This window comes from Ammospiza nelsoni, chromosome 2 (assembly GCF_027579445.1).
Source record: "Ammospiza nelsoni isolate bAmmNel1 chromosome 2, bAmmNel1.pri, whole genome shotgun sequence".
Classification (NCBI taxonomy): domain Eukaryota; kingdom Metazoa; phylum Chordata; class Aves; order Passeriformes; family Passerellidae; genus Ammospiza; species Ammospiza nelsoni.
This window is the reverse complement of record NC_080634.1, coordinates 89,525,086-89,537,603: the sequence shown is the minus strand read 5'-3', so window position 1 is coordinate 89,537,603 and position 12,518 is coordinate 89,525,086. Positions and strand designations below refer to the sequence as shown.

The 12,518-nt window shown below is 41.6% G+C and overlaps 1 protein-coding gene across 1 annotated transcript in view; it reads right to left on the bottom strand.

Annotated features, from left to right (window-relative positions):
* The window catches only part of NPAS2 (neuronal PAS domain protein 2), a 53,602-nt gene extending 44,248 nt beyond the window's left edge, over nt 1-9,354 (bottom strand). The window contains exons 1-3 of the mRNA XM_059493741.1: nt 9,301-9,354; nt 4,472-4,620; nt 1,187-1,278 (exon numbers count right to left, since the gene is read on the bottom strand). Of these exons, the coding sequence (XP_059349724.1) occupies nt 1,187-1,278; nt 4,472-4,620; nt 9,301-9,332 (273 nt within the window). The 5' untranslated portion in view covers nt 9,333-9,354. The remainder of the gene's footprint in view (nt 1-1,186; nt 1,279-4,471; nt 4,621-9,300) is intronic.
* Nucleotides 9,355-12,518: the final 3,164 nt, after the last annotated feature.

Sequence of the window (12,518 nt, the reverse complement as noted above, 5' to 3'; positions counted from 1 at the left end):
AATGTTATCTTGAAGGGCATGGAAAATCACAGTAGCAAGAAGGTGATTTATAAGCTGGGAAACCAAAAGTGATTGTTTTAATCTAAAATTGTGTAGCATACAAGTAGAATCAACAAAGACCCAACCTGTCAAAACAACAGTCAATTTACTGCTATCAGAGGGACATATATCAGTGCAGACTGAAGGAGTTATGTGTGTTAAGTTCCTGTGCACAGAGATGGAAATGGGTAGTTGTCAGAGCAATGGGAGCAAAGTGTCTCATAAAACTAGTCCAGGGGAGTCTCATCACAACAAATTGCAATGGCCAAAGGACTGCCAGCCTCTGGGAGCCAGCAATGTGCTCTGGCTTTATGCCACTCCTTGGTGGTGAAGTTGTTCCCCACATCCTTCCCTGCCCATCACCAGAGCCTGGATCATGTGCCATGTTCACATCATTTGTGGGAGAAGAAGCTTGTTCTCAAAGGACACTGTGGGGCTATGCAACATCAGTGTGTTTAGTATAGAAGACCCTGGCTAAAGGCAGTTCTAGCTATTACTGAGAGAGAAAAATGCATTCTAGCAACTCATTTGCTTTTCATTTCGAACCTACATAAACACCATTGCATTGCCTCCCTTCAAATCCCAGCTAGCATTAAAAGAACTAAGCATCAAAAGAATATGCTATAATTGAAAAACTAGGATTGGAAAATGCTAGAATAAGAGGTGTTTGATAAGGGCCTTGAAAATCTGAGTGGAAGCACCAACTGTATCAAGCCAAGAGGAGCTGTCAGGCTTTATCTGCTTGTTCAGCACCTAGCACTAGAGGGATGCGACACCACTGTGTTTCAGGTGCTAATCTTGCATAAATATTAGATGCTAACAACGCCTTCCAAGAACAGCAGAAAAACAGCCATGTGCCCTTTACCTCACCTCTGCTTATATAAAAAAAAAAAACAAACCTGTGATTTAAATCTTTGCCCTGAACTTCTTTCCTTGGGAGTTGCTGCACAGTTCTGCAGGCTGCAGCAGCCCAGCGCAACAGTACTGCTGAGAGGGAAGAGCAACAGGTGACACCTCTGCTTGATAGTCAAATACAGCAGTTCCCAAAACCTCCTCTTCTGGAAGGGCAGATGATAGTTTGTTCTAAATGCATGGGCGTTTCCATGAGTGCTAGACAAAATTAGGAAAGGTGTATGTGCATGTTTACCTCCAACATCAGCTGGGTGAATTCTTCATTGCTGAGAAATGAAGGCTTCCAGTCCTGCTGAATTTCAGAAATCTCCGTCTGTGCTGAGACTTCTAGACAAAGAGAATATTTACATCTTTAAAATTCAAATTAACTTCTATCTTGAAATATTACATATGAGTTGCTAGGAAAAGAGAGAAATAACCTTTGTATTCAAAAATTGCAGTTTTCAAGCCTGAAATGTTTTCATTTTTTACTCAAGTCAACTTGTACTGACTTCAGTGGGAGCTTGTATTCACAAGGCTATTGACCTCAAGCAGCATTACAGGGGTATTGATCAAAAGATAAAACCACTTTGCATGAAATTAAAATCAAGGCAAGGATTAGCATGTGTCCAATTGCTATTTACAATTTACAGCTTCAAAATCAGGATGCTAGAGAGGCTTCAGCCTATAGCTTCTGTGCCAAACAGAACAGCAAGAAAGCTCCTTCAGAGGAGCCCCAAAGGGCTGTGATCCCAAACTGCAGAGCTATTGCTCTGTTTTCCAGAAGGAGAGCGAATCACAAGCATTTGCAGCAACTTTACACTGGTGCTACTGCCACCACCCTCTCCCTGCCTTCAGCCACATGGCGCAGGGCAGCCCAGGAGAAGGAATGGAGCTCCAGCATCTCATCCCAAATCCTGTCTGGAGGGCAGGGTCCCCTGTGCTGCCAGCCCAAAAGGTCCCAAGAGGAGATCTGCCCCACTGTTGTCCTTTCCTGACCACGTGGCAGAGGGCTTGTGCCTGGAGGGCTTTCCATGGAGGAGTGCAGACACACCAGGAAAACAACTCACAGCTTTGCACTGAAATTGGGACTATACTGGATTGCTGGTTTGCCTTTGGAAAACAGTCATTTATGTTAGCTCTGAGTCAAACAGGATTCTGGGGGATAGCTCTAATTTACAGAAACTTGAGCTGGTTTATAGTTTGCTGCTCACTCTGCTTCTCTAGGAGGGCTCCCTCACTCAGGTCTAGTAGTGAGGGGATGGTGAGCACAGACTCTTCTCTTTTCAGCACCTCCTGACAATTAGCACTTTAATTAATCCTGTTGATTAACACTTCCAGAGCATGTAACACTCAATGCTCTGTATTCAGAGCACGTAGGCAAACTGGCCAGAGAAACACAAATGGACCAATGATACTAAAGACAGTAAAGTTCTTCAAGTGTCAGTGCATTTTGTCACCAAGAAAGAAATCAAATCCTCTGTTCAGGCTGTATTAGTGGAGATGCAGCCATTTGCTCCTACCAGCTCATTTGAGTTGCTTTCTGCACCACTTGGGGCTGTCACTGGCAGCACAGCAACTCTCCACAGCTCCCATGGTTTTACACACAGCTTTGAAAAGCAGACTAAGGAAAAAGAGTCCATCAGATTTTTAAAGTAGTTTCAGAATATAGGATACTTTCAGCTGATCTGTAGCTTGGAAAAGCCAATGCACATGAAATGGTGAGTGTTGGGAGAATTACTTGAGATTTGGGAGATTCTGTGGATTATAATGAAGGAGGCTGTTCATGAAGGAAAAAATCTGAAAATTTGCCTTCTTCTCTGTTATGACTAAAATCTTGGTTTAGCCTACCAAACAGAGGGGGAACATGACTCAATAAACCAGATCCAAAGTACACTGAGGATAATCAACACTTTTAAATGCTGATGCTTTGTATTATATTCTGACTACTAATCTGCTTTAAAAATAGATAACATTTGCTTTTTTTAGCAAGTGCACAAACCCCAGTCACATTTTGACCCAATTGCTGTGGAAAGATTTGTGACTGTTAGCTTTCCTTCATCTAGCTGTTTTTCAAGGAAAAGCACCTTTTGGAGTAAATTATTTAGACCTTCAGCTACATTTACACACCTAATTTCAAATCATGGGTGACTGTTCTTTGCTTAGCTTTATAACTGAGCATATTCATATCTTCCCATGCCTTAGGCAGCTAAAAAAAAAAGGTGAGTTATTACTACAATTTTTTGAAAGTGTACATAACTATTAAACCTTGAGATGTCCTGGTCATCCCCTCCTGTACAAACACAGGTTAACAGTTGGACTTATTGGTCTTAAATGTCTTTTCCAACCTAAACAAATATATGATTCTATCTTGTCTGTGGCAAAAATTCATTTAAGAAGAAATTGCACTCTAATGCCAGAACCATTAAAGTTATTTCCTCAGTAAGATTGACATCTGTGACTCCATTCTGTTACAAGTCATGATATAAGCGTTTTAATGGTCTTTTCTGTTACACCCAGAGCTCTGCAGAGAGTGCAGGAAGGAGGTGCTGGATGAGCCAAGGTAAGCCAGGTGAAGTAGTGCATCATCTTGTGAGACCCCTTTATGCTTTCTGGGACCAGGGGCATTCCCCACAATCACCCACTGAAGCCTCTTCATCATAGGGGCAGAGCAGGAGAGCCCCATTTTAATCAGTGGCCTGATTTACAAGGGAGGAGCATTTCAGTGTACCACTACTGGTGCATGTCAAAGAATCAGGAAGGCCCCATTGCACATTCTCCCCTCTGAGTAGAAACTAGACCTAAGAGAGTAGCTCAGCAAGGTCAGAAATCTCCTCTGCCCTCTGTGAAGGTACATTTCTAAGGGACTTAACTGTCTCTGGTGCAAGCATTTTAAAAAATTAACTCCTGGCTTTCTGATGCTGAATTTGACTACTGCAACTGGATGCTGTGCACATGTGATGTAGCTTCTGCTTGTGCAAACTGGGTGAAGCATGTCAACTATCTGTGGATGCAATTTGCTGCTGCCAGCTTCAAAAAAAGAGGGACTTTCTGGTCTGAGTTTTCTACTCAACGTGGAAAATTGAGTCCTGCACAGTTCACTGAGGAGCTGGGGTGCTGAACAGATTGCTTCCCTGCATTTTTTCTGCAGAGAAACTGGGGCAAATGCTTTGTTCTACTGCTCAGAATATTGCAAATTTCAAGTAAGGCAATATTCCCTCTCCTCCTAAATCTCTCTTGTTCAAAGCATCTGTCTTCTTCATGAATGTTGCAGGGCACTGTTGCCATCCTTCTCTCAGCTGCTGCCATTTGCCCCCTTCTCTAGCAGGTTGAGAGTCATCTTCGACTGAAGAGCAAACAAGGAGATGGATTTGGGCAGCACAGTGTCTGCAAATGATCTTTTTTGATGAGGCAGGAAAAAACTTCAAATACCTTATGTTGGCACTTCTAGGTCCCTCAAGCCATTCTGATAATCACAGAAGGAAACAGGATATTATAGTAACTGTCTGGCAAGTGCATGAGGAGCAGCACTAAATCTTACCATTGTGTTTCTGCAGAAAGCCGATGACTTTTTCCAGCACAGTGGTTTTGTCCATTTTGCGAGTGTTGCCTGGAAGCATGGAGCTGAGCTCTTTGATGAGAACATTGAACTGATCGCGCCTCTTCTTCTCAGACTTGTTACGCGAAGCCCTGCAGACGGGGGAAAAGAAACAAAGGATGAGCAGAGCAAGAAGGAAAATGATCATGTACCTGCTCTTTGCAATGTATTTACATAAAATCAGCTTTAAGCCACCTTTAGTGCCCAGCGTGGAGATGGAGGCTCTGCTCACTTCTCTGTGCTGCCTCTGGACACTCCAGCTGAGCTTATCAGAACAGCATTGAGCTTGTAGTTGAAGGAGCTCTGTCCATCTCCCAGACATATGTAGGATCTTAAAAATTCATGCAGTCTCTGGGGAGGCACTCAGAGTGAGAAGAAATAGGAATACTGTGACAACAGTAAAACTGTCCATAAAGAAGAAGAGTAGAGACTGGATCATACCCATCTGTGCAGTCTTAACAGAAGAGAGGGATCCCAGTTCTGCAGCTGTTGCACAGAAGCTGGGTTGATCTAGAAGGACTTGCCCACTTTGGTCACAGGTGCTCTGCCTACCTCCAGGCTGGCAGAGAAGAATCAGGATATTGTTTTCCAGTCATTAAGATCAGAGACCTGGGTAGAAGTTGCTGCAGCTCCCATCTGGTTTGTATGCCACTTTGTTCAGTCTCCTTTCCAAGGTCACAATGACAAGCAGGAGAGGGCATCAGCATGGATTGTTTGAGGCTGGGATGCATTGCCATACTTGGGGTCTTGGAAGTGCCAGCAGTGCTTGCCCTTAATCTGTGCCACTGGGAAAATCAGCGTCAGTGCCCCAATCTCTAGGTCTACAACAAAGACTTTACAGCTTTCTTCACCAGTCTTGTCTGTTTCAATTGCAGATTCCTCAGAGAGAGTCTGCTTCTGCTGCTGCATTTCAAGAGCTCAAAGGAAGAAAGGATCTGATTTCATTTGGGGTATTTTGGCACCATCATAATACTGTCATTAAGGCTGTTGATAATCTTTTCAGCATGCGCACTTTAGTTTTTTTTAACCCTATGCCAATCCGTACACACACATTTTCTGACTTCTCATGAATACCACAACTGTTTGACTCAGAGGTTATCACCTGGACTACTGTATCCACATGGAAATAGAAATAAGTATAGCCCAGTAGGTTTGTTTGTTCTTCTGAAAGCTCCTCAAGCAGATGAGATTTGCCTTGTCAATTATGCAAAGACTGAAAAATCTTGCTACAGGTAGATGGAAAAGAAAAGCCAAGAGGCCAGTTCTCACTATGACTTTATCAGTCCCAGCTAACTCTGCTGTGCCTCAAAGCAGCTCTGGATGCACATTGCTGAAAGTCAGAGCAGAATTTAGCCCAGCATCTACATCCCCTGTAAGGACCAGGATGGCAATAAACATTTTCAGCAGAGAAATCACTACAGAGGCTTCTGGATGTTACTACTGACAGAGGGGTAATTTTTGTTTGTCTTGCTCTCAACCCTGAACGCACTTGGAGATACGCTGGATAGAAGCCAATGCTTGATTATTTTACAGCTTTGAACACAAGAGATTGGGTGGATACTGCCTGACTGATTTCAGCTTGCTCTTATTACACTGCAAAAGGCTGTCAGAACAAGATGTGAAAAGCTCCAGCCTTATCCTCTTTCTCAACAGTTCAGGGCAACATTAAGAATATCAACATTTTACTTCCTCATAATTCAATCCTCAGTTCATTTTAAGCCTAAAGAGTCCAGATTTCCCTGAAAATAAAGTAAACCACCAGCTGTCAATAGGGAATGTGTTGCTTAAAAAAAAAAAGGAAAAAAATAGAAAAAAAAAAAAAAGAAAAAAGCCCTGACAGAAATATAAAGTATCTATTTTTAACACTTCACATTTTATTCACAAAGGAAATATAAAAACTCCTCTAGTGGAAATAACTCTACCAAGATATGAATCAATGATCACAGTTAAGTTTTGAAAAGGAAAAAAAAATGAGAAAAGATTGGAAAAAATGATAAAAACTATCCCTGCACAGTTGAAAATACTTTGTTTAGTACAGTTATAAATGCATGAAGTAACATAGTTTTCATCACTTCCCTTTGAAGATTATTTTCTAGCCTTGCATACTTCACTGCTAGGGCATACAATAACAGTAAGACAAAAGAACCTCTGTCTTAATTCCATACTACTTGTCCTAGTTCTCCTCCTTCCTTGCTACTCCATAAAGATTACAGCACATTCAAGGGGAAGGAGGAGACACAGTATGAATAAAATCACGATTTTTAGTAAATACAGTTAAAAGCAATACAGAACAACCTGAACTCAGAATGAACAAAATCAACAACAGCCATTTTTATTCACTTACATATATGCTGCTTGTTGTCTTAGACAGATACTGACTAAGTAATAGATACTGCATTTTGCTAATTTACAATGAAATGTGACTTTACACTAAATTTCAGATTTCTTCTGCCTGTCCAGTGGAGTGTGTTATATATGCATCAATGCAAATAACTGTACCACATATCTTCATTCAGATTCTTAAATTTACTTTTTATTTCAGTGGAAAATGGCAGGTAGTAGTCTTCATGATTAAGCACTTTCTCATGGTTTACTTCAAGCTGGTTTTGGTTGGAATTTGGAATTCAACTGAAATGTAAAAAAAGTATTTTAAAATTATATAGTATTAAAGTAAACCGAAAGAAGAGCAAATAGAGAAAAAAGTGCACAAAGCACACCTTTTGTTTAAAATTATAAAAATCTAAAACCAAAATAAACCTCATCCCACACCAAAGAACTGAAAAGGAAACTATGGCTTCTGATCTGAGAAGATCAGAAAACCTCACACAGGTCTTCAATGCTGCCAACTGTGGTGCCATCATACCCACATTTTAGCCCTCAGGTTATGAGAGTGACGTTGCGCCTTAGGGAGTCAGGTGACGCAGAACAGGGCTCAATTTAACCAGTGCTCTTCCTGATCTTGGCCAAATATTAAACACCTGGCACAAGGGTGGGAGTGCAAGTGCCTCTTCTCAGGAGAGGATGGATCCTTTTTCCATGTCTGTGTAATGCAACCTGTAGGTGCCTAATAAATTGCAGCAGATAGACATGGTGTGAATGTGTATCTCTACACACACCTAACCTGAGAAACTCACCTCCTGGCTTGAGACCATCCCAACAACTTAGGTCCAGAAGTTTTCAGTCTCACCTACTTTTAACCGAGAAAATAAAAGGAGAGAACAATTTCTGGGGCTTTTTAATCCCCTCTGGTGTTTCTCAGCCCTGAGGGACCCAGTCCTCATACCAAAGAGAAGGAAAAAAAAGCACTTCCCTTGTGGTACAGGACAGGTGAGAATCCTCAGCTTACATGACATAGCAGCAAAATATTAATCAAATAGCTTCTCCTAAGTTTGACTCTCTCTGGAAGAAAACCTGTAGCTTTTAAATGAATCTGAACCATTTCAGTATAATGTATTAACTTTAGATCTTCGTGAAGCATCTCATGATTTCAAGCTCGATTTCAACTTTAGCTTTATTGCTAAAAAGAAAAATGAACTTATATTACAATCTGAAGAAGCAGTTTCCTTTTCTAATTTTGAAAGTTATAACTTTTTTATGCACGCTGATAGAGGCCAGCCCCAGGGTACGACAAAAATTCCTTCTGGGAACAAACGGCATGAAAACCATACCAGATGGTGATGACAATTGCCGAGAGCGAGGATACGTGTTATCCTACTTTTTACATATATGCATTCATTTAATGAATTTTTCTTTTACTAGACAATTAGCACACAAATATCTTGAAGATGATCAGGCCTTTAGCAGGTGAAGCAGTGCTGCAAGGTGGGCTCCTTTCTGCACCATCCAAAAGGAAGCAAAGGGGAGCAGCTGAGCCTGGCTGCAGCCTTTGCTGACCTATATTGGTGAAACAAAGCTGCAGGGAGGGAAAGAAGCAGAGAAGGAATCAAAAGAGATGAAACTGGATCAACTGCTTGTGCCTGGACTGGAAATACTTTCATTAGAAGGAACCAAGGGGAAAAATGTGGGCAACCTCCGTCTCTCTCTAAAGTAATTAAACTGTGGGCTGCGGCATTGATAACCTCGAATGCTTCCAAACTGCTTTTCTGCAGATGCCGGTCAGCTCTGACAGTTACTAAGAGTTTCATTGCCACAGGTCTTCTGCCTTGAAACACACCTTTTCTCTCCCAACAAAGGGTTCACAGTGAATTCCCACCAACTGGGACTCAATGGAGTACAGACTGCATGTGAATATAGGTTTGTGCCAGTTTAAAGCTGACTTTTTGTGGTCTTTCTCTGCTCCGAAGGTAACTTCTGGGTGTTTTCATTGCTGTGAGACAGGCATTGATGAATAAATGAATAAATGGCCATTCTAATAGGGAAAAACCCCACTTTTCCTGTTCTTTTTCTTTTGCAAAATGTATTTAAAGAAAAAAGAAAACCACAACATTTTTGTACACTCTGGAAGCTCAGATGATGTATTATAGTGGCAGAAGAATGTTGTTGGTGCTTCACTTCTGATGTTCTGCAGTCATGTGAAGAAAATGATCAATGCCTTGGCTTTTTTAACATTTTCCACAGGAAACACTGCTAGGTTATTTTCCTTTTACAGTGCAGCCAGGAGTAGGAGTCTGTGAGATGGCAGTTTTTCAAGTTGTGCTTGACTGTATTTTACTGTCTTGCTCTTTGATTAATTGATTATGGATAAAACAGCTTCTGCAACAACAAGCAGTATCAAGCTCATCACAGAGAGTTATAAAGGAAAAGATACTCACCTCTTTGCCCTGTCTTTCTCATCTTCATCCATTAGATTGTCTAAGCAGTTTTTTCTGTTGAAGGAATGCAAGAATCAGTATGAACTGTCACTTTTTTAGCTCTATTTGCAGGTTAATCTCACAGTCACTCTATTTCAATTTAATAACACTGTGATGATATCCAGGTCAAATAAATGTGTCAGCAGTGCTCTATGCCACAGTCCTTGATTTTAGGAAATATCCATTGTGGGTAATGTTATTCCTGAACATTATGCTAGCCTTAGGGTCTCCTAGGCAGGGATCAAGGCTTCCAGGCACCACATGGTGCATCAGCACAGTACAAAAACAGCCACTTCTTGGGGATTTTTTTGTGTGGCAGTTACTCTCTGCAAACTTGCAGGCTGGATGAGCCTGGGGTCTGCTCAAGCTGAAAAGCATTTTCATTGCCCCCCATGTTCCCACCAAAACCATCTTCAGCGCAAGAGCCAGCATCACTGATGCCTTTGACCTCTCTGCTCTTCCTACTGGGAAGCTCTTCATCCTCCTCTGTGGATCTTGACCCAAAGCCAAACAAGATGTTAATAACTCTACTGAATTACCCCTCAAATTGAAGTGTCCTTATAAATCCCACTGCCTAAGCCATACTAAAAATCCCTCCTGCAGCCCAGTCAGACCACCTGCCCAGCCATGCTGGACCAAGCATGGGGACTGTCCCATCCCCATCACTCTTTTTGCTAATCTTCCCCAAAATGTTGTGACCTCAGCTTTGTAGTACAATTTCTCCAGCAGTGTGAGCTGTAAGGAGAAAAGGGTAAATTGGGTAAATTGGGTAAATTTGTGTAGGCAAGGCAAAGGGAAAAATACAAAAGCAGCCCAGCCGAAGGCTGAGCGCCTCAGAAACCCTTGTCACTAGCTCACTGCCCACCCTCCTTTGCTCTGTGACCTTATGAGACAGTGATGCTTGATCTGTCACCACTTCAGCCCAAGAAGGAAGCTCTGTGCAACTGCACCTCTCATGGCATCTGGCACCCCTTTTGGGTACAAAATCCATGTGCGGCTGCATCCCACACACTTATTTTCTGAAACAGCAGCACAATGCTACTGGATATTGTCAAAGCCTCATTTTCAAAGCAGAAGTGTAGTGATAGGCAATGATAACACTCTTTTTCAGCAATCAATGTTTCTCATTTAATGAGTCCTCAACATGTAAGACATGAATAAAATTGGAAGGGAGGAGGAAGGAAGTTAATTGCTAGGCTTTATTTAAGCCCATGTTATTTTCCACATATGAGTCACACATAAATTTGTCTGTTTAAAGAACATTTTATGAAAAAACCAAAGTGAAAACTCAACAATAGTAAAACCAGTGCTTCTGTTAGTAGTTCTCTTACAGCAACATTCTACCTGGTCATTACTCAACAGTTAGCTAAGAACACAAAACCCATAACCTTTTATCAAATGAGTTATGAGGAATTAGATCCACTGGTCACTGATTGAGGGGTAAAGCTGCTACTTAATGGCACTCAGCTCTTTGATGAAGGATAAACAGGAAATATGAAGGCCAAGGGACTAGTTTTTTCAGTCATAACTGATGAATTTAAATTGCTGAATTCCCTTATACAGAAAAACATAACAAATAATACCAAATCGTTTTTAGATTATTTTTTTTAGATTATTTTTCATTATTTATATTTGTTTTGACTTGCAAAACAGCCACAGTCAGCCATGACTTTTGACATGCAAGTCAGCCATATCATAATCCATATTTTGGACTAGGAAAATGTATAAGGCCAGCAAAATTCTATTAACCAGTGTTTTACATATATTTTAGGTGTTTATTTTCTTAGTCCCATAATGAAACTGTTATCCCAATCACTATGTTTTCAAGTAATTCAGGCTAAAATGTAGTGACAATTCAATGTGTTTTGTTGTTATTTGCTCACTTATTGCAACCTATGCTATTCAAGAATACAGAGGGGATCATTTAAATGGCAGGTTAGCATTCAGGATTTTGCAGTGTTTCTTGGCTAAATCCTTGCTCACAATCAGCAGGATGTTAAGGGGTAAGAAGGGACCATGAAGATCATCTGGTCCCAATGGTGGGAGGACACCTTGCACTAGACCAGGTTGATCAAGGCCTTATCCAACCTGGCCTTGAACACTACCAGGGTTGGGACACCCACAACCTCCCTGGGCAACCTGTTTCAGTGTCTCACCACCCTCACAGTGCAGCACAGCACAGCACAGCACAGCACAGCACAGCACAGCACAGCACAAAATGTTCTGTGGCATGCACACATGTTGAATCTAGGGTATGACAATCTAAATGGGGCAGCATCACCAGCAGAAGTCGCTCTCCCTGAATCCCTAAAGGTCTTCCTCTGGCTGTAACAGACTCCCAGTAGAAAGCAGGAATACAAGTGTGCTGAGTGGCTGTGAGGAAGGGTGGAGGTGGACGAGACAGTCAGTATTGGTGCTGCTCAGCCCTGGCTCTTTTGGAGAGGCACAATGCACCTAATGAAAGGGGCTTCCTACAGCTGTACCCCATAAACCATCAAGAAGAAATTACACTGCCAGGAAGCCTCTACTCTTGAGAGAGAGCAACAGATCAAACTGGTCTGTTCTGCCAAGGATTTGGCTAGATCTGTAAAGCAATTCATGGCCAGCTTCCAGTAAACAAGGTTTCTGAGTGACTGACATGAAATTCTGGACCTGCTGTGCTGTTGTTAGCATGAGACAATATCTAATTGTCATTTTGCTTCTGTTTGCTCACATGGCAAAATCTCTAGAGCATCATAAGCATTGCTAACAGGGTTTGCTAGTACATATGTACCATATGAAATTCAAACTGTTCTCAACAAAATAGACACATCAGAGTATACAATTGCTGCAAACTACTAGAGACTCACAGACGCTGCCTTACACCTTGACAGAGAAACCCATGTCAAGGAGCTTAGGCATGTGCTTAGAGCAACCTGCTTGCTTTATTTTATTCTCCCAATCCCTCAGCTGTGAAGGTCCCAAACCGCAAACTGGAAACCTACTGTCTCTTGATTTAGGGGAAAATTCTGACTCATTGCAATGATGGAGGCAGGCAGTAAATACCAAGGTTCTGTGCCACGGTTCCCCTGCAAAGAAGTGACATAAAAAAACAAGTGGCACAAGTATTTCTCAAACTATGAAGAATCCTTTCACAATAAGAAAGGGAATTTGGAAACCTATAGGTAAGAATACCACAT